The 26,660-nt window shown below is 41.9% G+C and overlaps 1 protein-coding gene across 1 annotated transcript in view; it reads left to right on the forward strand.

Moving 5' to 3' along the window:
- Pcca (propionyl-CoA carboxylase subunit alpha) overlaps positions 1-26,660 on the forward strand; it is a 278,512-nt gene that overhangs the window by 203,100 nt on the left and 48,752 nt on the right. Inside the window, exons 20-21 of the mRNA XM_005355699.2 lie at positions 1,317-1,415; positions 17,896-17,949. Of these exons, the coding sequence (XP_005355756.1) occupies positions 1,317-1,415; positions 17,896-17,949 (153 nt within the window). The remainder of the gene's footprint in view (positions 1-1,316; positions 1,416-17,895; positions 17,950-26,660) is intronic.

Raw genomic sequence — 26,660 nt, forward strand, 5'->3', positions numbered from 1 at the left:
AGAGAGAGAGAGAGAGAGAGAGAGAGAGAGAGAGAGAGAGAGAGAGAGAGAGCGAGAGAGCGCGAGCGGAGCTTCTGCAGGAAACTGCCTCTCCAGGGTCACACTAGGGGGCACTGGGCCTAGAGACAGACTCTACATAAGGTCAGGTAGAGAACAGGGTGCCTTCTACCAGCGGGTGGGATGAGGCGGGAGTCCACCATGTTGCCAAAGCTGGAAGAGAGCTGCCAGGCCATGGTGGACTCCCATCTCCAATGGTAGGGCCTCTCAACAGAGCAGTGGTGTCATTTGTAGCCTATCTCTTGTACCAGAGTCAGAAAAAGAACCTTTGGTGACTGGTTCTTTTTGAGACAGGGTATCTCTATAGCTTTCGAGCCTGTCCTGGAACTAGCTCTTATAGACCAGGCTGGCCTCGAACTCACAGAGATCCGCCTGCCTCTGCCCCCGAGTGCTGGGATTAAAGGTGTGCACCACCACCGCCCAGCTCCTTTGTGTTTTAAGTTAACCTTGATTTCTTTTTCTATTCTTTGATGTTACTTACTTAGAAATTAAAAATGTTTCTCTACTTTTATCTCTGATTTGGAAAATTATGGCCTTTATTATGATAGTTTGGTAATAATTATTGGGCCACACATGGTGTTGCATGCCTTTAATCCTGGCATTTGGGACGCAGAGGTGGATAGATCTCTGTGAGTTCAAGGCCAGCCTGATCTACCAAGTGAGTTCCAGGATAACCAGGGCTACATCATGGAGAAACCCTGTCTCAAAAAATACAAAACAAAACAAACAAAAAGTTATGATTGTCAACTTATGGTAGAACTTCGCAAAGTTTGAATAGACTGGTGCCCGGCACAGAGTGGCTTGTCTAATTAAGGTGTGTGCTTAATTAAGATAACAGTGCTTAGTCTGTCATTAAAATTAGCACTGAGAAAGTTCTTCGTTGGTCCTTGGAGAGGACGTTATATGCAATCCCTGTTGTGTGGGTTGCAAGTGTCACTGGAATTTAAATGCATTACTTGTCTAATTGCAGTAAATGTAGCATGTCCGCTAGGTTTTGAGTTAGAAGGCTGTTTGTTCCTTATTGGAAGTCACTTGAAGCCTCAGTTCCCAGAGGCAGCTGTTCACAGGGCCTTCACCTCTCCCCAGAGATGGCTGGGGAGACTCTGTTGCTGGCCCCTGTCTTTCATGGCTGCAGCAGTAAACATGACAGGTTGTTTGGAAGCCATCTGTTAAAATGGCTGCTGCTTTGCATGCAGCAGTGAACTTGATCAGTTTCCTGTCTTTCTCCGTGGTAACAGTCCGATCTCATGTCACAACAGGTGGAAGTTGATGGGTCGAAACTAAATGTGACCAGTACGTGGAACCTGGCGTCACCCCTATTGTCTGTCAGCGTTGACGGCATGCAGAGGACTGTGCAGGTAATGTTCATGCGATTTACTTAGAATACTGACACATTGAGGAAAAGCTGCTTCTTTCATTGTGTGCTTTTTGTAGTTGTAAAAGTTTTTTTTTCTTCTTATACTAGAGGACTTTGGGCTCTGTCTTCATTTCAGAGAATATTTTCTTTCTTTCTCATTTTCTTTCTAACAACCTTACAAAGCCATTGCTTTATATTTTGCTGGAAGTAAATAATCCCACAGGTTTCTTTAAAAATTACTAGATAAGAAGTTATCTTTTTCATTGTAGGTTTTTAATTATAAATCAGGGTTTGCATGGGTTACCTTCTTTTTATACAGTTAAAATTATGCAGTCTTAAGTTAGCAGAAACATGACCATGCAGGTTGACCATAACATATATCTTAGAAAATTAGTATTGTAATTTGGGGAGCTTCCCCACCAATGTACAGTGTCTTCCTCTGAGCAGGTGCCTTGAAGCCAAGAGTAGATGGCATAATCTTTGTAATCACTGACCTCCATGTAAAGTAAAAAACCATCAGAGGAGGAGCTAAACCACAATGGATAACTCATACTGAGACCAAAGGCTGCTGGAGAACCAAACTCTAAACAAAACCAAAAGAAAATGTGGTTATTACATATGAGTAAGAACCTTGAATCCCCCATAACATTGAATGAACGAGTGGATAATAAATGCATTTGTTACTGTATCTTCGAAATGGTGGTTTTGTTGTACCTGTGGTCAGTAACATATTCCCCATTGGAGTATGGTTGTGGTTGGGTCACGTGAAGTTCAATTGTTATGTATTTAGGTACATAGTATGACCCTCGGTGGTGAGAAGACATAGCAGTTTTGTTCAAGGTTTCCTGTCATGGCACTTTTTACTACCTTCTTGGTGTCCCTGCTGATAGTTGTCTTGGTGGCTATTTGGCATTAAAATTTCAGTCAGACATGTGTTTAGAAAAATCACCATTTCCCCTAGAAAATCCATTGTCCCTGCATGATGTTCATGCAATTTTATTTTTTATTTTGTAAGTTCTTTTCTGCAAAGAGCATCCACATACCTGGAATATACGAACTCATTGAGGCATCCGCTGGATTTGTTGAAAGGAATTGTGGGACCAACCTAGTGCTGTCTAAGTGGACATGAACTCTATCAGAAGCATCAGTGGTGCATCAGCAAAACTATTAGCTGCTAAAGTCAAGATAGAACTTTTTTCCTTACGAACAGGAATGATTTTTATGTTTTTTGTGGAGTTGGACTCAGCTGACTTGGCAAACTACCACATGGTCCCGTGGTGTGAGTGTGAGCCATAAGTGATGATCAGTGTGAATCGTGAGTGTGCCCAGGCTGCACATGTATCATTTGAAGCTTAGCGCACACAGGGATGTTCTAATCTTCCTAATGCTACACAGCCGGTTGTCTGCTCACTTCTCAATGAGACCCCGAGGGTCAGAGGAAGGAAGTGACTTACTTAAGGTCATCTAGCTAATACGGTGTAGAGCAGAGATTTAAACCCACACAGTCTCCCTGTCAGGCTTCCCATGCAGGAGCCTGAACCAGCTGTGTGACTGCACTGTGCTCTCTTCTTGCTATTTTCCTGCCAGAGTGCAGGAGAGCCACTGGGATGACTTGTCAAGCCTAGGCTGTGGGCACACCTGCACACCTGACTAATTCGTAGGTCTAGACTCCATCTGTACCTCTAGCCGCTTCTTAAAGTGATGCTCAGGATGCTGGCCTGGGAGCCACAGTTAGAAGAGCTGCTTCACAACTGTGCCCTCACCAGTAAGCTGAGGGGTGAGGGGTGAGGGCTGAGGGAGGAGCCAAATCCGACACTGTGGACTCTGCTCAGGCCTCAGGCCAGTAGGATCCATGGGGTCTCCAGTGGGAAGGGCGATATTACTGGTAAGCCTCATGGGTACTATTTTCTTTAAACTCTCTTTCAAGAGCAATTGGGCTTACTGTGTATAGTCACTTGGCTAAGGAGTTTTATATGTGGTCCCCACCCTTCAGTTGATCTGAAGGTGCTGCCCTCACTGGGCTTGTGACCTGCTTCTTATCAAGCTCCCGGCACACACGAGGTCGAGTGGCTCGATGGGCAGAGGGCAGGGCAGGGAGAGGTTCCAGAATTTCTGAAGTGTGCCTTAGCTGTCCTTTGATCCCAAGATTTAGATTTCTCTTCTCCCAAACCTTCCCCTAGGTAACCATGTTCCTTAGACAGCCTTCTTGGGTATTTTGTAGGGTCTCTCTAGTTCCTGACCTCCACATTGGTAGAATCCGCAACCATAAGACAGCCAGGCCGGTATAGCTCTGCAGACACAGACCACCATGGTTCCTGAGAGCAATGGTTCACTGCTGTTTGCTCTGGGCATCACCTAAGCTGTTTGAGGCCAGTGGTACCACCTTCTGATGGGCATAGATCTGGAGAGCAGCAGAAGTCTCTCCAGCTGTCCCTCTCCTCTCTGGGGCCTGTGCACACCATGGCCTCCCCCTCACCTGCCTGGTGTTCGTGACTCCGCCCAGAGACAGCTGCTCTTCAGGCTTGGATTATGCCATATGCACCAAGCTGCTGCTGTGGCCTTCTCTTCTCTGACTTAGGATCCTGTTTTGCAGAGAACCCTGATCAATGCTGATAAGCAGGGAGCAGTCTGTCTAATAGGAGTGGACATTGAAAACTGTTGGGCAGAATTGAAGGTCCTCCCTCACTGACTGCCTTAATTAATTATTTTTCCTATTTATCTGACAAGTAAGTTTTCCTGAAATATCATTTGTGGAAAATAAAATGACAGTATTTACGATTTATTTGCTTTTTCCTGCTGTGTGTTTGCTAGTGTTTCCCCTAGATCTAGGGCCTATTAGTTTGTTTAGTTTTACTAAAGAAATGCCTCTGGGGTGACCTGGAAACCCTACACTCTCCTGTGCTCTGCGACAAGATGCGCTTAGATATTCAAGTCACCTGTTTCACAGCTCTGCATTAAATAATCCTTCTCAGCAGCGATGGAATGTAAGCCTCATACAAAATTGTCTATTTTTCTTTCTTTTATTTCATTTGTATATTTTTATGAGCTATATTTTTAAAGTTAAAAAGTGAAATTAATTTTAATGTACCCTATATAAATATACTTGTATATTCTAGAATATATGTGAAATATAATATCGATATAAAACAATATGAAATTTATGTGACCCTAGGAAGCACACAGATGTCTGGCATGTGTGTTAGGTACACCATCTCTAACCAGACTACCAAAACAATGAAGTTATAGTTAATAAAAATATCTACTATATCGCTATAGTTTAAAGATTTAGTGTGTTTTGTATAAGCATTTGCCTTTCCTTTTGTATATCTGTATATTTGCATGCCTGATATACAGGGAGCGTAGAAGAAGCAATACATTCCCCAGGAACTGGCATCACGTACTATTGTGAGCTGGAGTGTAAGCACTGGGAACTGAACCTGGGTCCTCTGCAAGAACAGCAAGTGTTCTCAGCCACTAAGCCATCTCTCCAGCCCCTATAGCTTTAAAATTACAATTAAATTGATCGAAATACAATTGAAATTTTAATTCCTCAGTCATTTGAAGAAGTCCCAGGTGACTGGTCTGACTGTTGCTGAGACAGCTTGCCTTTTAAACCGTCTATAAACCAGAGAGTGTTTCAGATAAAATCATACAGGGTTTTTCATTTTGTTTGTTTCAATTCCCCTCCGTGTGTCAACCATGGCCGTGATATTTATCATTTAAAAATTAACTGGGTTAAGGAGCTGGTAAATCACTTGCATTGCAAGCCCAGGACTGCGTTCTGTCTGCAGCACACATGGAAAACGCCAGTCATGGAGAAGCATGCTTGCTATCCTAGCTCTGGGGATCAGAGCGGAGGATCCCTGCACTTGCTAGCCAGCCAGCCTAGCCTAGATTATGAGTCTTGGTCAGTTAGAGCCCCGTCTCACAAGACATGATACCTGGGGCGACACACCAGTGTGCACATATGAACATGTACATGCATACACAGATATGACCATACGACATGTAATGTCACCCCCTCCTACATACACACGTATTAACTGGATTAGCAGAATTAATGAAGGGTGGATAAATGAGTTCATTTTAAAGCAAAAGATGGGTTTCCCAACAAAAATCAGAGCTTTTCATACAAGATGGAATGATTTCCTGCCTGTAGGGCTTAACTCAAGTGAGAAAGAAAATGGAGATGTGCTATGTCCTCTGTGTGGAGTTCATGTTCTGTCTCCTCCCCGTGTGCTAGAATCTCTGCAGAGAGGAGCATGCTGAATTAACAGAACTTTTTATTATCGTTATCAGTATTATTGCTAGGCCCATGTTCCCTTCCTGTGAACCTTTGAAAGAGACTCTTCCTCCTTTCTTTGAGCAACTCAAAACGTTTTCCATTTCTTACAGTGTGATTTGCCTGCTCGACCCAGCGTATTTTTAGTGGCTCACAGACTAGATTTTCCTTTCGTGCAGTTACGATGTCAGACATTCCCAGGCAGAGCAGCCCGACTGCTCCTGGCCTGCTGCTTTGTGCGGCCAGTTCTTCTGCCCACCTGCTCACAGCAGGCCGCCTTCAGGCCTGAAGAACAGCTAAACACTTTTGAGAATATACGAAGATCCCGCTAAGGTCTAACCGGTTCTGCATTGTGTGATGGGGAGCTAATCACCCACATACTTTTGAAAACTGGCTTTTCCTTTCTCTTATTCTCACTTAAATGTTTTCAAGAGAAAATAATTTTATTATAAGTGATCTTAAAGAGCAGATTGCAGCCTTCATGCATCCTGTGTTGAATAAGTCATTGTTAAGTAACTAGGTGGAATTAATTTTCCACATTAAAGCAGATAAATTTGGAAAAGCATCACACAAATCTCATGACATTTACTGCAAAATAACAGATTGAATGGATTATTTGTGCACTAATTGGAGTATTAAATAGATTATATGACATGATAACTTAACGTGCTTACTAAGGCTAGGTAACCACGTAGACTATACCCAAGCACGGAATATGAAGAAAGGTCAGTATGATGCAGGCTGTGTGCATGTCTATGGTATATTTACAAATGCACAGCTGCACAGAAATTGAAGGAACTTTTTGAAACAGCTGCAACATCCTGGTTTTAACTAATTTTTTTTTTTTTTTTTTAGTTTTCCAATTTAAAACGATAAAATAAGAATTTTCTTTGTCAGTGTTTTAGATTAAAATGTCCCTCACGGGATCTGAAAACAAATTTTAGTTTCAATCCTAGTTCCTGTGTATTTATGCTGAAGTTAATTTCCATGTTCATCTGTGTGTGCATGTATATGCGTGTCTTCTTGGATGCATGCTGGGGATTGAACACGGTATGAACTTATCCCCTGCCCTTGAAATTCATTTTTTAATTGGACTGTTAAAATGATGGGGCTCATAGTTTTGCTTATCTTTGCAATCATGTGCTTGTGCACAGAATCTGCTTCATTGCTTGTTTCCAGCCTTAACACAAATGTTTTCCCTGTTTTTAAGATGTTTCTCCTCACCCCACCCCTCTTAGAAGTAATTAGCTGTTATTTTGTACTGTATGCATGTGATTACTCCGGAGTCACCAAATGCAATATGAACCCATGTATTTAGTTGTGTCAGATATATAAATATATAACACAGTAAGCAGGGGTTAGTGTTTTTTCCTAAAGAAGTAGGAAATGAAAGAGTAGTTATTAACCATCTCCTTTTCACTTTGCTGAAAACATCAATTACGGTTACACATCTTAGGAACAGGCTCCCCAGCAGAACAGAAATAGCTGCTTTCACTATGTTTCAAAAAATTTAATCACAGTTTAACAGCCGGGATGTATGGATGGCTGTAATTTAAGGCATTAACTCCGAGGCAGGGCTACCTGCGTCTGGACAGCAGTCCCGGGAGCGGAGCGCGTCTCCGCCTTAGCAGTGGGTTTTATAATTCGGAGATGTTCATTAATTTAACAGAGCAGAAAATAGCTTCCTGAATCCTGTACACATACTCAACTGGACAATTACATTACAGTTGCTGAGAGAGGAAGAGAATTCCAGAGGGTGTAGGCTCGAGTCTGCAAGACAGAATATCCTCAGCTGAGCTGGCCGTGGTGATCCCGGTCTCCAGAGCTACACAGGGAAAGAGAGGGAGGGAGGGAGACAGACAGACAGACAGACAGACAGACAGACAGACAGACAGGTCATCAGGTTGTAAATCAGGGAGGGAGCCAAGGACACCTCCTCCACCCTAGTAAGGTATTTTGGGAATGATTGCTTTATTGTTTTGTGAGTGTTGCTGCTTTCCTGAGTAGGTAGCTTTGCTAATTATCCATTTGTTGAAGTTGTTTTGTGAATAGAATCTTTTAGTTTTCATTCTGAAGAAATGAATAGCTTAGATGTTAGAGTAGACTCAATATAAGAAAAGAAGGACTTTTTTTTGTTGTTTTTGTTTTTCGAGACAGGGTTTCTTTGTAGCTTTGAAGCCTGTCCTGGAACTAGCTCTTGTAGACCAGGCTGGCCTCAAACTCACAGAGATCCGCCTGCCTCTGCCTCGGAGTTCTGGGATTAAAGGCGTGCGCCACCACCGCCTGGCAACAAGGAAATTTTTATCTGGCTTTCAAATCTCACTTTAAACTTGAAAAGGAGGCAGTTGAAACAGGCAGAAGGCAGCTATGTTTCAGGAATGACTTACTTCTTACTAAAGTTTTGCTAGCTTCTCAGGTGTGGCCCAGGCAGTTTACACACAAACTTGTCCCAAGACAAAGTCATTAGACAACAACTAGCATTTAAATGATAAACTATAGCAAGTGGTTTTCCTTTTGTTTGGTTTTAGATTTTCCAAGGCTGGGTTTCTCTGTGTAACAGCCCTGGCTGTCCTGGAGCTCACTTTATAGACCAGGCTGGCCTCAAATTCACCTGCCTGTGCTTCCCAAGTGCTGGGATTAAAGGTGTGCACTATAACGCCTGGCTACAAGCTGGTTTTTAATACTGAAATTTATTTATGTTTAGCTGGCAGACGATTGTCTGTGTCTCAGGGCACTTGGTGCTGTCCTAGCACATGTCATCTTATGTAATGACCAGTCAGGATAGTTCCGTTTTCCAGCCTCTCAAACAGTTGTCCTTTCTTTAGAGAACATCCCAAAGAACATGCCAAGCTTATTTTCACACTCTCGGGCTGTCAAAAGATTAGAATAAAAAGCAAACTATAGTTCCCAGTGGAAGTGCCAAGGAAAGCCCGTCTTGTAAATCCACTGCCTGCTGCCATCAGGAGCCTCATCTAAACTTCAGCTGAAACGACACTGGCGGTGTGGAATCGTGATTGAAAGTGAGTCTGCAGGAGCAGCTCAGACCAGCCTCGGAATGCCTTTCACGCCGTGAGCTCTGCAGTGAAAGCCACAAAGGTGCTAGTGTTGGCAACACCTGTCTGCGAAAAGATATTCTCAGAGATGACACGCCCAAACAGATGAAGGTTCCCATGTGATTTTGATAGGGAACACTTTGTGAACCAATTCAAACTGTCCTTTTAAAAAAAATCATTCTCAGTGTGCTAACTGATGTATCAGCTACCGTCCAGGGCAGGCCCATGCCCAGGAGTAGGCAACCAACACAAGCTGGACTTGATGCATGGGGGGGGTGGGGGGGTAGAGAGAGGGGAGGGAGAGAGGAAGAAAGAATAAGAATGAAGTTGGGTAGTTAGGGAGGTGGGGTTGGAGCTAGAGGAGTTGGGGAAGGACAAAATGCATTGTATGAAATCTCAAAGAATTAATAAAATTGTTATTTAAACATCTGTTACTGATAGTGGTAAATCAGCATTGTAAAAATTGTGTTTAGTCACTTATTATATTTTGAATTTGCTCCCCAAAAGAGAGTAGTCACTCAAAAAGAAATTTGCTTGCTTTCTTATTCTAGAAGTAATTTCCATGGTCTCATAAAGCATAAAATATAAACTCCTTGGCCCAAGACACATAAGAGTTGCTGAAGCCTGGATTAGACAAAGACAATAGCAGCAGGGACAAGTGAAGCGATTTGGTGGATATTCTGGGTGAGGCGCCAGAGATCGGCAGATGCATTACTGTGTGTGAAGAGATTATAGAACTAAGGATAAGTGGTGAATGTTGATTTTGCTTACTTAGACACAGGAGAGCTATGGTGGATCAAGTCTACAGAGGGCAGATGGAGAATTCCTCTGGGCTCTGCATGTTTAGGAGGTGCTTTAAATATGGAAGGGCTAGTATGAATGAATGACTCTGTGTCCTGGATTAGAGCTGAAAGCAGAAATTTGGAAGCCATGCACGAGGGTATGTGTCTGTCACATGCAGACCATGAAGTAGAATGATTGCAGTGTGTTCATACCCATAATCCCAGCACTGACAGGCCAAGGCAGAAGATGCATGAATTCAAGGGCAGCTGGCCTGCAGTTAGCTGCTGTTCAAAATGTATCTGAGACCTTATGATTAACTTACCATGGGCTGAAGATCTTGAAACTCTAAAGAAGAAATGCAAAGGAGAGAAGCCCCAGCTGTTGCTCTGCAGTGCTTCCTGGCTGTTTCAGCAAGGAGGCTGGGACACTCTGTGAGGTAGTAGAAGTGTTCTGGGTGTCCTCGTGGGGTTTTTGCCATCCCATACAATCATCAAAAGACATTGAATTTTAAACTATATGTAGAATGCAACATTTGTGCACAGGTTCTTCTCTCGTAAGGTTAAATTTAAAAACTATCTCATGTATCTACTTATTGTATATGTATGTTCATATGCCATGTGCATTTGTGGACGTTAGGGACAATTTGTAAGAGTCAACTCTCTGCTTTTGGGGCCCAGGTATCAGATACACATCATCAGGCATGGTGTCTTTTCCAGCAAACAATCTCATGTGCCCATGAGGTTAAAATTTAAATGTAGCAGCTAAGGAGTTAAAGGGATAGAAGCATGGATCTGGATAGAGTTCCATAGGGAAGAGTGTGGGTAAATATGTCCAGGTGAAGCCAGCAGGCGAGACCAGAAAGCTCCAAGAAAGTGGGAGAAAAACCTGGAGCACAAGGTGGCCTTGAGGTCGGTCAAGGAGGCCTTTGGGGGTGGGATTGAACCCCTCTTTAGAGTATTGATTAATAAGGTGCAGACAAAAGGGATCTAAGACATGGGAAGATACAAACTGTAGGTGATCTCACCGTGTGTCTGAAGGTGGTAGTGGTTAAGCCTGTTTGCCCATGATTTTGTTTTTTGCTTTGATTTGGCCTTTATTTCTGAAAAAAGTATTTCTTATATTTTAAAGTATTTCTTGAGTTTTGTCTCCTTTTTAGGAAATAATATCTTTCATTTTGGATTATGATTTTCATCTGTTTGGCATTTTTTGTCATGCTGTCATTTTTTTTTTTTTTTTTTTTTTTTTTTTTTTTTTTTTTTTTTTTTTTTTTTTTTTTTTTTGGTTTTTTCGAGACAGGGTTTCTCTGTGGCTTTGGAGCCTGTCCTGGAACTAGCTCTTGTAGACCAGGCTGGTCTCGAACTCACAGAGATCCGCCTGCCTCTGCCTCCCGAGTGCTGGGATTAAAGGCGTGCGCCACCAACGCCCGGCTCATGCTGTCATTTTTGTGGGGTTATTTTTCTGTGCTTTCTTCTCTTTCATAAGTTTATATGGATCAGGTACATGACACTTTTCTTTTGTTCATTTTTACTTGAAATTGGGCTCTTTGTTGTCTGTTTTTGACATTTAGCAATGACATATTATTCCTGTGGCTTCCTGACACAGACTAGTAGGAAGGAGAGTTCAAGCACAGCTGGGGAAACCCTTCACAGGTGACAATGGAGAGCCTGGACTGGCTCTCTCATGTGAGCCTTGGCCGTATAAAGGCAAGGCTGACTCAGCACCTCTCCTTTGTTCTCAGTTACTCCTTCCCGAACTTTCTGATGGCTACGCTTCTAAGTTCAGCAGCCAAACTTCTTCTTTTGGACAACCTGTCCAAAAGGCTGATTCAGGGCTGTGTTGCTTGCTTCAATCTTCCATAACCTGGAATACCTAAAGCATTCTTAGTGCGGACTGACATTGTTTTGTGTGTTTCCCTATTGGCACCATTGTCCTGTATGCTGTTGGCACTAAGGAGAAAGCACAAGATCCATGTTCCTGGTCCATACAGAACTCTCCATCTAAGGAGCGTTCATGGATTAGCCTGTTAGAGGTGCCACATCCCATAGAGAAGGATCGTGTACTTTTAGTGTCCTGTACTTTAGTTCCCTTGCCTCCACAAAATGATCATCTTTCCAACTTGCAAATGAAGATGATTCTAGTGGTCTTGCAACTGATCCTCCAGCCATTCCTCCCATTCATGCGCATCTTCAACTGCAGACTATCAGTCTTTCTAAAGCAGAGCTGTAGAAGAGGCTTACAGGGCCGGGGAGAGGGAGAGAGAGAGCGTGCATGACCTGACTCCCTAAGTTCTTCAGAGTTTCCTGTCCTGCCACTTTCATCTTTCAACTATCCCTACTTCTGGCCACACTGAAATATTCACTCTTCTCCAACTTTCCATGCTTGCTCCTCATCAGAAACTTATATAAACTTTCCCATCAACACAAAAGTTTTTTTCACTTCCTTTTGTACCATTCCTGCTTGAATGTTTCTTAGTGACTTATTTTTAGAAAGGAGCTCATTGTACTGCCGTGGAAGCGTGAGACTAAGTTTCCAGGACCAATGCTAAAGGCACAGCAGTGCACATCTAAAACTCCAGCACCGAGGAGGATTGCTGGCACTCACTGTAGCTGAATTGGTGAGCCCCAGGACAGTGAGAGACCCTATCTCAAAGGCTAAGGTAGAGAGCAATTGAGAAAGACACAAAGCATCTTCTGACCTCCACACAGTGCACACACATGTCACATAAACATGTTCACAGAAGCAAAACGGCTTTTTATACATGGTAAGCTGTTGTGAGTTATGTTTCTAATCGGCATGTAGATTGTCAAAGTGCTAAATCAACCTAATTAAGCTGTGCATTACCTCACCTCTCCCATCTATTCGTGGCTGGGTCCCTGAACATCTGCTCCTCAGCAGTCTTCAGTGATCGTGTTAATCTATGGAGCTAAAACTTTTTACCATTTGACTAATCAGTCTCCACTATTCAGCTCTCTCTCCCTAGGTGCTCGGCTTCTCAAAACCCTCCCTGTGAATCAGGTCATGTGTTAAGTCCTTTACCATACTGTCCTTCAATTTTTTTCTGTATTTTTACCCATGACAAAATTTCCATTATTTCAAAGGCTGCATTTTATTCTATTTATGTTTATATGTACACATACTTGTAAACAGAGACTGCACTATCATTTCCTGGTCGCCCAGGCCCAAATAATCACACAAAAACTATATTAATTACAACACTGTATAGCCAATGGCTCGAGTGTATTACTAGCTATCTTACACCTTAAATTAATTCATTTCTATTAATCTGTGTATCACCACGAGGCTGTGGCTTACCAGTAAAGTTCTGGCATTCTTCTCCTTTGGCAGCTACATGACATCAGCCTGACTACACCATCTTTCTCCCTGTATTGTTTGGTTTTCCCGCCTATCTACATTCTGCCCTGCCATAAGCCAAAGCAGCTTATTAATTAACCAATGGTAATAAAAACATATTCACAGCATACAGAGGGGAATCCCACCTCTCTCTCTCTCTCTCTCTCTCTCTCTCTCTCTCTCTCTCTCTTTCTCACACACACACACATATACACATGCACATTAATATATACATTCTTTATCTCGTCACAGGTGGACTTGAGTGGATTCCACATTTTAGAGGTCACATGACCATGCAGGGATCGTCATAGTGTTGACCTCATTTTCTTGAGGCACCCACTGTTTTATGTGGAATTCTTTGATCATAAGTCGCTCTGAACTCCATCCTGTTTTCCTTATTGGCTACACCCTGCTTATTTTTAAACACAAGATTTTAGTGTTTAGCAGTAAGCTTTCTGTAACTCTTCTCAAAATTAGTTGATATTTCTTTTTATCTCGTAATACCTAATACATTTTGGTATTTGAATTTATGATATTGAAGCATAATTAATTTACAATTTGTCATCTTTCCTGTGGTGTCCTGGGAAGTGGATCTTTTAAAGATTTATTTTATTATTTGTGTGTACATAATGTGTGTGTATGCCTGTATTAATGTGTTACATGTGTGTGGGTGTTTGGGGTGGGTTGGTCAGAAAAGGGCATTGGGTTTTTTGGAGCCTGAGTTTCAGGCAGTTGTGAGCTACCAGATGTGGGTGCTGGGAACAGAACTTGAGCCTCCAGAAGAGTAGTTCTTAACCGGAACCATCTCTCCAGCCTCTGAAACGGTGAATCCTGTTTCAGTCGGCAGTGCTCAGCACTGTCGTCCACAGATGGATAAATGACAATAGGAGAACTCCTGTGGTCAGAATCCAAGATTCAACACACAAGGGTTGTTATTTTAAGATACAGGGTCTCTCTCTCTGTGGCCGTGGCTGACAGGAGACTTATTATATAAACTATCCTGGCCTCGAACTCATGGTTGATCCTCCTGCTTCTGCCTCCTGAGTGCTGGGATCGCAGGTATGAGACACCGTGTCCAATAGCAGCGCCCAGTCTTGAGTCTCCCTTAAGACATAAAAGAAAAGAACCTGGAGTACTCTGCTCTGTGTTCTTTCTCTCCTCTCCTGTCAGAGTTCTTCAGGAAAAACAGAAAAAAGGGAAGATTAGGTGATATATCTTACTCAGAAAGAGGAGATAACAAAATTTATGTGTCTTATTTATCCTAGAGTCTTAGGTAACATATAGATTTTTTTTTCAAGAAGGCTTATTATTTATCTAAATTTTAATTGCTGTATATATAAAGTGCTGGGCTTCATTTTAACATCTTCATATGTGTATTATGTTTTGCTTATATTCACATCCAAATTCCTTCTCCACTCCCCCCCCCTCACTTAACCCTTCCTACCCCAAATACCTCATACATTCATCTTAATATGCTAAAGATAGAGATCCTTTACATGAGAGAAAACATGCAATAATTATCTGAATCTGGCTCATTTGGTTAACGTTTTATCCATTTTCCTGCAAATGACCTAATTTCCTCCTCCTGGATGGCTGAATAAAATTCCCTAGTGTGTATGTACCACATTTCCTTCATCATGCGTATCTAAACAGACATATCAGCCTGTCCATGATAACATGGCCGTCGTGGATGGAGCTGCAGTAAATATGGGTCAACAGGGTCTCTGTGCATAGTGACCCAAATTCTTCCGTTGTTGCTGTGGGACACAGTGCTTCAGTTTTAGGTGTGTTTTAGTTTTTTTGGACCTTCATGCTAATTTCCATGCTGGTTTTACTAACTCACTCTCCTATCAACAGTGTACAAGGGTTTCCACGTTCTCGCCACCACTGGTTTTTCACACATCCCATTTCTCAATTCTTGCTGCTATTTTCTGGCCTATTGTAGTTTCAGGAAGTCCTTGTCGATGCCATATCCCATAATTGTTTTCTCTATACCTTTGCCTAGCGATAACCAGTTCTCAGATCTTATGCTAAAGTCTGTGATTCATTTTGAATTGATGTTTGTACAGGGTGAGACTCTGGGATCTCCTTTCTCGTGTGTGTGGGTATCCCTGTTTTCCTGGTGCCATTTGTTGAAAAGGCTGTCTTCCTCCAGTCTGTCTCTGACACCTGCATTTGTGTCTTTTCTTTTTGTGGCCAAATACCTGACAGAAGTAATTTAGGGATAGGAGAGTTTAATTTACAGTTAAAGAAGGGAGATAGCCCATCAAAGCAGGGAAAGCATATTCATAGTGGCGTGAGGCAGCTGGTCACATTATGTCCATAATGGGGCCACCCTATGAAACCTTGAGGCCACCCCAGCAATCCACTTTGTGAGGATCTCTTTCCTACAGGCTCCATATTCGATGGCAACAGTGCCATAGTCTGAGGACCAGATCTCCAAACACAAGTTTATGAAGAACATTTTACATTAAAACCACAGTAACACTTTAGTCAAATAGCAGTTGGCTATAGCCCTAGACTCACTTCTAGGTCCTCTGAGTTTTCCATTGGCCTATATTATCTGTTCTGTGGCAGTGGTATGCTGTTTTATTATATGCACAATTTGAAATCAGGTAGTCCAACAACTTAAATTTTTCTCAGGAGCTGACTTTAGCTTTTCACAGTCTTTATTACTTCCATAATTTTTTTTGCTTTTCTACTATAATTTCACTTGCTAAATTTCCTGTAGCAACAGTTTTCATCTTAGCTCCTCTTTTTTTCTACCCAGGGATCCTGAATTTGACCTCTTGATTATGTTTTTGGGTTCTTAAAAGCTGTGATAATTCTGCCTTTTTTTTTTTTAAATCGATGTCTGGAATAGTATTTCTTCACCCTGTCTTTTAGTCTTGGTGACTTTTATCTTCTGCTTTCTGTAGTCCACTGGTGATGCTTTCCAGTGTGTTTGTTTAACTCGGTTTTTCACTTCCAACATCCTGCTTGCTTTTTCTCCAAATCTTAATCTCCTTGCAGAATTTCTCATCCATGCTGCTGACTTTCTTGCACAGTCCCTGAATTGAATTCCTTACTTCATTAAACTGTTTGAATATTTTTAGAGATCACTGATCAGTGTTCAATCTAGAACGCTGAATTCTTTGTCTAGTATTCTTTCATTTCCCTACCCTTGGATTTGGTCACTGCAGTCATGCTACTTTGGAGGAGTCAGGTTGCCTTACCTTTCACACCGGTTATCTCTCTGCTGGAATTTATGCAACACTTTGGATAGATCTCCCTTTTGGTTTTATTTAAAGTTCTTAGTGATCAACCTTATCTTGAGAGCACAAACCTGGCATTACTTACAGAGGAGAAAACCAACTGTTAAAACAGCAATACAAACTTAACCAGATATTGAATTCTGTTAAAACCTTAACACCAATTAATATATCACAGTGGCCACAGAGAAGAAGCTGCCAGGCTTGGAAAATGACTTAGCTGGTAAAGTGCCACACAAGTACCCGAGTTCATTTCCCAAGCACCTACAAAGTCAGGCACAGTGGCATGCATCAACCCATCTGGGGCTGCTGGAGGCTTATCTAACCAGTCTTATCCAAGTCACTGAGCTCCAGGTTCAGGGAGAGACTTTGTCTCAAAATACAAACTGGAGGAGAGAACCTAATTCCAACCATGAACAAGAGCTGCTGTGCTCCACCACGATAAACCAAACCCAAATAAACATTTCCTCAAGTCACTTCCCACCAGGTATTTGCTTATGGCAACAAGTAGCTAGCATACCCATCTTCCAGGCTCTGTCAGCCTTAAAACCATCACTGCTTGCTTAGAACCTTCTCAGTTGCAAGAGCAGGTTAAACAATTTTGCAGGTGAGGCTGCTGAAGTCTGTGACTGGCTCCCCGTGCACCATTTAGCATCCATTTCCTGGGAATGCTTCTGCCTCTTAGAGGTCAAGAGAGCAAGACAGTAATGGTAATGCTGTATTTGCTTTGATAGTACGAGGCAACTTGGTTTTATTTATTTTTTTATTTCTCTTTGAAAAGAATTGCATTGTTCTCGTTGTTGTTGTTGTTGTTATTGTGTGTTTATGATGTGAGTTGGGCACACATGTACCATGGTTTGTGTGTTGGTTCTCTCCTCCACAATGGGTGCCACAGATCCACTCAAGTGGTCAAGGCACCCAAGCACTTCTACCTCACTGCTCTTGTCATTGCTGTTCCAAAGAACAGCAGTTCACTTCAGTAGCCAGAAATATATTTCACTATTTGGAGTTTTATTTCACATGGTTTTAGTCTTTTCACAGAGTGGACAGTTAGGTTTTTAGAGTTCCCAGACCAAACCTGGGCCAGTTATCCCTATGAGGTTTTCTCCCAGTCCTTCTGTGGCAGCGACAGACTCACCGTTCCTGGGCTCCCCTGCCCAGACTTTCCTGCCCTGTTCTCTGTGACTGACTTTGGCTCAGTGTTCCTGATGCTCTGGAGCACGATTAGTAAAAGCTCAGGGTCAGAAGTTGGGGTTCAACCAACAGCCAGCCACTGGCTCTTACCTTAACCTCAGTCTGAAATGGTGATTTTACCTCCTGGAATCTCAGAAGGAGACTGTGTCTCTGAGATCTGTCTTCCCCCATCTTATATTCCTCTCTAGGGTTGGGATTATAAAGTGCACTACTGGGATTAAAGGTGTGTGTCATTGTGGCTACTGGGATTAAAGGTGTGTGTCACTATGGCTACTGAGATTAAAGGTGTGTGTCATTGTGGCTACTGGGATTAAAGGTGTGCATTACCATAACCTGCCTATAAAGCTGATCAGTGGGACTGTTTTACTCTCAGATCTCCAGGCAGTCTTTAGTTACTAACATAAATCTGAAATGCCACTACAACACTCCACTCATTTCTAAGCCAAGTGTTCTAGGGTGTGGAAGAACTGTTTGGTGGACGTTTGCAATTTCTGTTTGGTGGTTGTGAACATTTAGTAATTTTTCCCCTGTGGATACAATTTCACTTTATATTATTTTTTCTTTTAGTGTCTTTCTCGAGAAGCAGGTGGAAGCATGAGCGTTCAGTTTCTCGGCACAGTGGTAAGTTTGAAAAGACACTGTGTATCCTCTTGCTCAGAAAATCTGCCATGTTTCTGCTCCCCTTCATTGTGATTTTATTTTGCTATCAAATCAAGACATCTCTGTGTGAGAAGCAGTGTATGTGCGAAAGCTTGTGTGTTGGAAATATTTCAGTTGCGTCTTAGAGACAAAATGCCTCTCTATTTTCAGATTGTTGAGTAGTTGTACTTTTTTCCATTGCAAATTTTCTGTGTATTCTTAGGAGTATAAAAGCCGTGAGCTTGACTTCTTTTCCCCCTCAGTTTGCATTCTTTCTCTGTTAGGTTCTTCACATCTACCGTTCTAGTGAAATTGAATCATAGTTTTGTATTTTCATTATTTTCATGTAAATCCTGTTATGTGTATGGGTGTTTTTTTTTTTAAATTTTGATCTATTACTTTGACGTGGCTTATCTGGTGTATGGGTATTTTGCCTGCATGTATATCTGTTCACCACCTGTGTACCTGGTGCTTGTGGAGGCTACGGGATCCTCTGATAGTAGTGAACTACCATGTGGGTGCTGGGAATGGAAGAGCAGCCAGTGCTCTTAACTATCTGTGGAGCCCCTATAAACCTCCTTTTAATGGAGACATTTAATATTCTTTTTTTTTTTAGTTTTTTTAATTGATTTTATTGAGCTATACATTTTTCTCTGCTCCCTCCCTTTCTCTCCGCTCCCCTTCTACCCTCTCCCATGGTCCCCATGCTCCCAACTTACTCAGGAGATCTTGTCTCTTTCTACTTCCCATGTACATGTTTGCCTCTCCTAGGGTCCTCATTGTTGTCTGGCTTCTCTGGGATTGTGAATTGTAGGCTGGTTTTCTTTGCTTTATATCTAAAAGTCACTTGTGAGTGAGTACATATGAAATATTTGTCTTTCTGGGTTTGGGTTACCTCACTTAATATGATGTTTTCAAGATCCATCCATTTGCCTGCAAGTTTCAAGATGTCATTTTTTTTTCTGTTGTACAATATCCCATTGTGTAAATGTACCACACTTTCCTTATCCACTTTTTGGTCGAGGGGCATTTAGGTTGTTTCCAGGTTCTGGTTATGACAAACAATGCTGCTATAAACATAGTTGAGCACATGTTCTTGTGGTATGATTTGAGCATCCTTTGGATATATACCCAAAAGTGGTATTTGGGTCTTGAGGAAGATTGTATTCTAATTTTCTGAGAAATCACCACACTGACATCCAAAGGGGTTGTACCAGCTTGCACTCCCACAAGCAATGCAGGAGTGTTCCCTTTACCCCACATCCTCTCCAGCATAAGTTGTCATCAGTATTTTTAATCTTGGCCATTTTTACAGGTGTAAGATGGAATCTCAGAATTGTTTTGATTTGTATTTCTTTGATAGCTAAGGATGTTGAGCATTTCCTTAAGTGCCCTTCAGCCATTTTAGATTCATCTGTTTAGAGTTCTCTCAACAGAGGTTACTGGCTCAGGCCTGTTTCCATGGATGTCCCTGGCCTGGACTCCACAGAGGTCACTGGCTCAGGCCTAATCCCTCAGTGATTGCTCCCTTGTACCTGCTTCTGTGGAGTTCAGGCCTACTTCGGCTCAGACCTGTTTCTGTAGATGTCCCTGGCTTGGGTCCAGTCCTGCAGCGGTCTCTGGGTCAGGCCTACTCCCTCAGAAGTCCTGGACTCTGACATTTAATATTCTAATGAATAGAGGGGATGCATTTTTATTTATCTGTGAATCTCAGTTGTAAGCTATTTAAATTGCCTCTACTTTTTTGCTGTTATGAATGTGCTTTGGTTCTTGGATTTAAACATTATTTTCAAGCACATCTAGGACATTTTTAAATTTCTCTTCATACACTGACTCAAAGCTGCGAAAGCTGTATGACTGGTCATGGTTTTAGAGCTTTTCTAGGCTTTAGGACACCACGCCCAGTGTGATGGAGTACTTTGTACCCCAAGTAGTACAGTTCTGATTACTTGCTAAGTTTGTTACTGTGTTTACATGTAAGTTTACAGCTATCGTTAGTGCCAACTATAGTTTTCAGAACATTGTTTAAAGGCATACTATAAATCTGTTGTTTTTCTGCTACTATTGTAGAGCATGTCTCTGTGTTCTCCTATGAAGTATTATTTGTAGTATGCAGCACACCTATTTATGTCTTGGGGGCAACTTGTTCAGAATGTACACAGACCCGAAAGTTAGTTCTGTGGCTCTGAGAGTTTGTTGAGGGCATTAGAAAAGCCTGTGGCTTGGAAAAAAATCATAGTAACCTTGTAGCAATGTGATATAGACATTCTTGTCTTAATGCTTTGCCATCTACGTATAAAGATGCTTGTATAATGCATAAGTGTGTAGTATATGTGTGGTGGATTATGAATAGGCAGGCCCTTGTTCAATGTAGCATAAACTTTGGGTATTTAATCTCAGGTTTCAGTTACTCACAGTTCTTCTAGTTAGTCATTTTATAAACAAATATTTTAATGAATGGCATGAGAAGTCGTATGATATACTTTTTTGTCTGTGTGTGTGCATAGATAAAAAGCAAGCAAATTGTTTTAAGGAATTGGTCACACACTTGCAGAGGCTTTGCAAATCCCGGATCTTCAGGAGGATATATACTGGTAACCCGTGGAAAATAGTTCAAATCCATAGTTGGTCTTCTCACTGAGATCCTGGTTGATTCCCATGAAATTCTTCAACTGATTGGATGATGCCTTCCTAATTATGCAAGGCAGTCTGCCTCACTGAAACTCTGCTGATATAAAATGTTATCGTCGTTTGGGAAAACATCCAAGTTAACTTGGCCAAATATCTGGGTTCTGGGGCTTTGCTAAGTTGACCCATAAAGTTAACCATCATAGAAAAATGTATCCATCTTCTAGAGAAGTGGTTCTCAACTGGTGGGTTATGACACCCAAACCATTGGAAAACACAGATATTTACATTATGATTCATAACAGTAGCAAAATTACAATTATGAAGTAGCAACAAAAATGTTGTGGTTTGGGGTCACTACAACACGAGGAATTGTATTAAAGGGTCCCGTTAGAAAGGTTAAGAACCACTGCTCTAGAAGGATCTGGGTTAGTAACAGAGCTCTCTCCTTCTAGACTAGGGTAACATGCCTTCTCTGCAGCAGCTCATCTGGACAGCAGTCTGTCAGTACACAGTGATCTGTTATACTCTTTCTCGTACACATGGAGTTCTGCTGTGAATTTCTCTGCTCCCAGTACTGAAGCTAGGCAGAGGCTGCTGCTTCGGTCTTAGACCCAGTTTCCGGAGCAATTCTGTTTACTCTGCAGTGCAGCTTTGACAGTGGGTTGACGGTATTGTGTGTTCTGTGTGTGACTAGCAGTGGAGGATCCGTGTGGAAAGGGCGGATGGCAATGGACTGTTGTTAGTTCTTCCTTGTGAAGATACTTGCAGAAGCTGCATCAAGTCACAGGCCATGGAGTCAGTGGTCTTTGTGAGAAACTTTGCTGCGTCTACTCATTAAGTTGATTTCTCTTAATATTGATAAGCATGGTCTTTAGTGTTTGAAAACAAGTTTAATTTTAAATCATAAAAATGCTTGTTTTAACTGATTGAAAAACAACTGATACCATTCATTTTTTTTACTCTGAACTTTGAGGAAACTTCATTACTTTAAAAAAGCCTGCTTTTATTAACTGTTAGCTAATACAAGTGTTTGAAATTACATAAACTATAACTACGTAATTGTACGGGCACATTTAAGAGACATTTTTATAGTCAGATGTGGTGGCACATGACCTATAATCCTAGCACTCAGGAAGTGAGACAGGGAAGGATGTTGAAGTCGGCCTGTCCCTAAATCTCTAGAGTTGGGGACTGGCTCAGCCTAGCAATTCTGTTTGTTTCTATGTTAGAGACTCAGGCCTGGGGCCTTTCGCATGCCGGGCCAGCATTCTACCACTGAGCTATCCCCCAGCCCTGTGGCATTGAAGGGTTAGGCTGGGGATCACCATACAAGTTCTTATTCACAATCTACAAAAGAAGGTGACTTTGGAGGAACCAAGATATCCCTGGCTTAAAGGACGACAAAATAGCCTCCTGCAGTTCTGGCTGGTAGGGAACTCTGGGTCACTATCTCCCCCAGCCCACATTCTTAAGGTGAGGCAGCGAGGCACACACAATGGGCAGCCTTCAGGGAGAGACAGTGAGCTCAGGGAATCAGATACACTGCAGACAGCTTCACTCCAGTTTCTACCCCCAGTTCCTACACATCAATCCTCCAGAGCACAAGATGGTCATTTTTTCAGTAGAGTAAGAAAATGCCAGAAGCTCACGGAGATTTGCCTCCTTAAAATGGGGTGTGTCACTCCTGTCAGAGGTAGCTCAGTTTATCTCAGCACACAGCCTGGAAACCCGAAAGCCCATCGTCTGTAATGCAACCCTAAGTAGTCTTACTAAATAAGAATTTGGAGACAGATATTGGGGTAAATGCTGAAAGTTCAGAGAAGTGAAGGAGCCAGCCGCTTGAGAGACTTCTTACCTCCACCGAATTCTCATCCCAAAGGGAACATGATTGCGTCTCCACAAATGCTCAGACTGAATCCTGAGCTCCTGTCTCATGTCCATGTTAGTAGATTCCATAGTCACAAGAAAGGCAGGGATTGGAGAAGTGGGAGATCTATTCTTCTGTCCCCTCAAAAGCTTTAGCTCATGACTTCCAACCCAAACAAAGGATCTCTCTTTTCTGCAATACTGTTTGACGACAGTGGACAATTACCAGATAATGCTTCAGTATAATGAAGGCAGCCTTCTGAATGAGAGGAGTGCAGGGTGTGTTTATGCCCTTATGTCTAGAAAAGCACAGTTGGCCTGGGTGTGTATGTTGTGTGTATTTTACCTTTAGAATCTGTATTTGACTATTCTCCTGCTTCTCAAATGTAGTTTGTGTTTACTACTGTAGAGGTAGCGGGACCTGGGAAAATGGCACCAATAAATGAGGTATTGCATTATAAGTAAATGCAATAGCCAGTCGTAATGAATAATCTGAAGTAAACTCACACCTACCCGTTGCCCCTGGCAGGGACATGGAAGCAATATCCAAGAATAATTCCATGTTGTTTTTGACAAAAACTGAAATCATATGACTTGTCTAGTTTTCTTGAAGTTATTTCACAAGCACTCAGAAGTCTCACATGACTCCATTCTTGGATGGTGTTTAGACATCTCCTCCGTTTTTATTGTTTAAAATCAGGAGATTCAGGGTGGTTATAATTTGAGATGTTACAGATAAGTCTAATAGTCATTTGGTGCATGAGCATCCTATAAGCAAGCAAATTATAAACATAATGAAAAATATTAGTACAGTGGAATCATTGTATATAATACTCTGCCACCAAGAACATGGATGCAAACTATGTCCAGTACTATTGGTAACGTTAAATATTAGTTAGAAATATCTAGAGAATAGCTTGAAGTGCGACCCATATGATTAAGCCTATATTTGCCATTTAATAGGAACACAAATGATAATGTTCTATGCAAATAGAAAGTGATTCAAATCCCAAGGGAAAATTAAATGCCGTCCCTTCTTCAGATGAGTGAATGAAAGTCTGTTATGGTCTCAAGATCCAGTCATAAGCACAGAATCATTAGTAGAATCACTTCTCCCTGGGTGCACAGGGCCTTAACTTGGCCCTACATATGCAGACGTAAGTTCTGATGATACTGTTATATCTCCTTTAGCTGTGGATCTGCTGTCTTTCTGGTCACCCTGCTATCACTGTCTCCCGATGGCCTGGGGCCAGAGGAGCTGAAGAGGAATCCACGTGCAATGACAGATGCACACCCTTTGTCATTTTCTTCTGTAGAAGCAAAACTGGGGTAGATTAATGCACCAGCTACTTATTTCCTTCTGCAACAAAACCAGGGAGGTTCGTGTATGCATGAGTATGAGTTTATTGCTGGAAATAATCCTTCAACAAAGGAAGAATCTGAACTAATAGTTAAGGATTTGTGAATGAACAATAATAGATAACTCAAAACAGCCTGTTCTAGCAGTTGGGCTGAGGGAAAGGAAATATTAATATATTGATGAATATCTGACCATGAATCCCTCCTATACCCTTAGATAAATCATCAATAAAATAAGTATCTGCCTGTGAAATGGGAGATGGTTGGACAATTTTTGTAATCACAAATTCAGTTTGTATGAGGAAATCCCATAGCTAACCAGCTGTATGATAATTTACATATTATAGTAATCTGCAAATGAAGTTTGAAAATCCATAGAGTTCTGTGAAAGCTGATTGTTAGTTGGGAGTAATATAATACAGCAAGGATCAAATCCATATAATTGTTTACATCTTGTCTTGCCTGATTTATTAATTGAGCAAGAAGAGTAAGGAAAGTTGGCATCCCATGGCCCTTATGATGTAAATAAATCCATTCCAAAGGTTTGTTCTCTTGTGTTATCATACCTGTACAAGACAATTTATTAGGGAAGATGAATAAGCTTAAAGGCAGTAAAGGATCTACATGATACATAAATGCTTCTTTTATCCTGGACTCCAATAGCTGCAGTTCTTTCCTTGCGTCTCGACAATATTCGAGGACTGTCAACACCATCTCTCCTTCTAGGGTTTGAAGTAAATACCAAGCACCACTCATGAGGCTGAGAAAGAATTGGGAAACTAATTCCTTTTCCCTGCCCTGCCCTCGCTTACCTAGGCTGTAAAGATAGCATTTTCATAGGCTCTCTTAAATGCTCCTCAAAAAGTGGAGCGATTTAGATGAGATTAGATAGTCAGATTGCTCATTGCAGGCTTCACAGCCCCCTTCAGGCCATGGAAGATGCATATTTAAGGTATAGTGATGGGTTTTTACTTTTGCTTTTGCCTGAATGGGGAAAATCTTTTCTGCCTTTTACCAATTTTAAGGTTTGATCATCCAGTTTATATTCATTCAAGGAGTTATCTGTCCCTTCTGCATGATTAATGTCCTCCATACCTTTCTTACGCATTTTATAGCAGTCCAAGTTAATGCCAAGTGACCCACCCAAAACTTAATGGGGATTTCCCCTTGTTTATATGTCTTTACAATATTCTTTCAGACTCTGTCCCATACCTCTTCATCTAAAGTTCCTTTTTCTGAAACCAGGGACTATAATAATAAACAACTTGCGAGCAATATAATAGTTGTGATTTTAATACTTGTGCTCATCCATTCTTTAAAGATGATTCACATCTTGATCGAAGGCAGAGTCTTCCCGTCTTCTGCCCCATGATTCTCAGGCACTTCCCGCTGTGAGGGTTCCTAGTCTTTCATCTTAGAGCCAGCTGCGGGTCCCTGCTCTGAAGGTGGTGGGACTTGGGAGAATGGAGCTGATAAATGAGACTAAAGTCTCTCGCTCCACACCTGGGAGGGGCCCTAATCCAGGAACAATCCCGTGTGTTTGAAGAAACTGAGGTTCTTGCTCTTTTGGAGTTCTCCGGTGAGAATTCTCCTCACTTGGCTACATTCTTGGACCGTGTTCTCACAACATGACTCTGTTTTAGTTGCTCCTACAACGGTTGCTGCACATAGGTAACTCGGGACGTCGGAAATTCACTGGTAGTTCTGAAGAAGAGACCCCAATCAGATTCGGCGTGGCTGACGCCTCAGGCTCTTGTGGAAGGGCTGGTGGTGGTGGCGTCTTTGGCATCCCATGGCTTGGAGCTGTCATTCTAAGCTGCTGTCCTCATATAGCCCTTTCCCCGTGTCTGTGTGCTTTCGTTCATGTGAATCTAGAATACCAGTTAGGAGGACTGGGCTCACCTACCCAACCCAGTCAAAACTCCCTAACTGCTCACAGCTGCAAAACCCTAGTTCCAAATATGTCCCACCCATGAGGTTCTGAAGAACATCACATTTTAGATGGCATTGTTCAGTGCAGTATATTTAAATAGACAGGAAAGATTATTTGACATGCATGAAAATTAAAATAACTCAGTTGTCCTCAGCCCATTGTTTCTTAGGTCTCTGCTCTTCTTATGCCTCACTCAGACGTGGCCATTTATTTCCCCAAATGGTCTCACGTCTGTTATCATCCCCATAGCAGGAACCACCTCCTCACTCACTCGGTGAGACACCTAGGGAATGTGCCCGGGTTTAGGACTACGTAAACACAGAGGTGTTAAATAACACCTGGTGTAGATGAACTTGTAGAGCCTGGATTACACTAGGTCTTATTTCTTAAACGTCAAGAGTTCATTCAGAGTAACCCAGGGAGCTCTCCGAAGAAGCTGACAGCGGCTTTTGCTGTGTCTTCACAGGGCAGGGCAGAGGGAGAGGGTGACACAGACTCTCTTCTTTTGAAGCTGGTCCTTGGAGCCCCTTTAGGACCCCCTCTAATTAGGCCTACACTTTCCAAAGAGCCCCCCTCTGAACCCTGTCATGCAGTAGTTAGAATCTGTCAGGCAGGGAGCACAAACACTTGATCCAAAAATTCTGTTAGTAATTGCCCTTAAGACAGAGGTGCCTGTTTCAGGTAGCGAGTTGGTTGGGCCCCACATTTTTGGTTAAGCCATCAGTCTGTACACCAGACAGTCTAAGCTAACAAAGAAACTGAAAAGGCAGTGTTTTCTAAACCAGAATTTTTCACACCAAGCAATAAGGATGATTTTTTTTCTTTTAATTTAAAAACGTGGAAGTTACCATTGTGTTCATTAAATTATAATCATTGTTTCTATTTAATGTTTGAAGCACTGTAT

The sequence above is a fragment of the Microtus ochrogaster genome, chromosome 17 (assembly GCF_000317375.1).
Source record: "Microtus ochrogaster isolate Prairie Vole_2 chromosome 17, MicOch1.0, whole genome shotgun sequence".
NCBI classification, from domain to species: Eukaryota; Metazoa; Chordata; class Mammalia; order Rodentia; family Cricetidae; genus Microtus; species Microtus ochrogaster.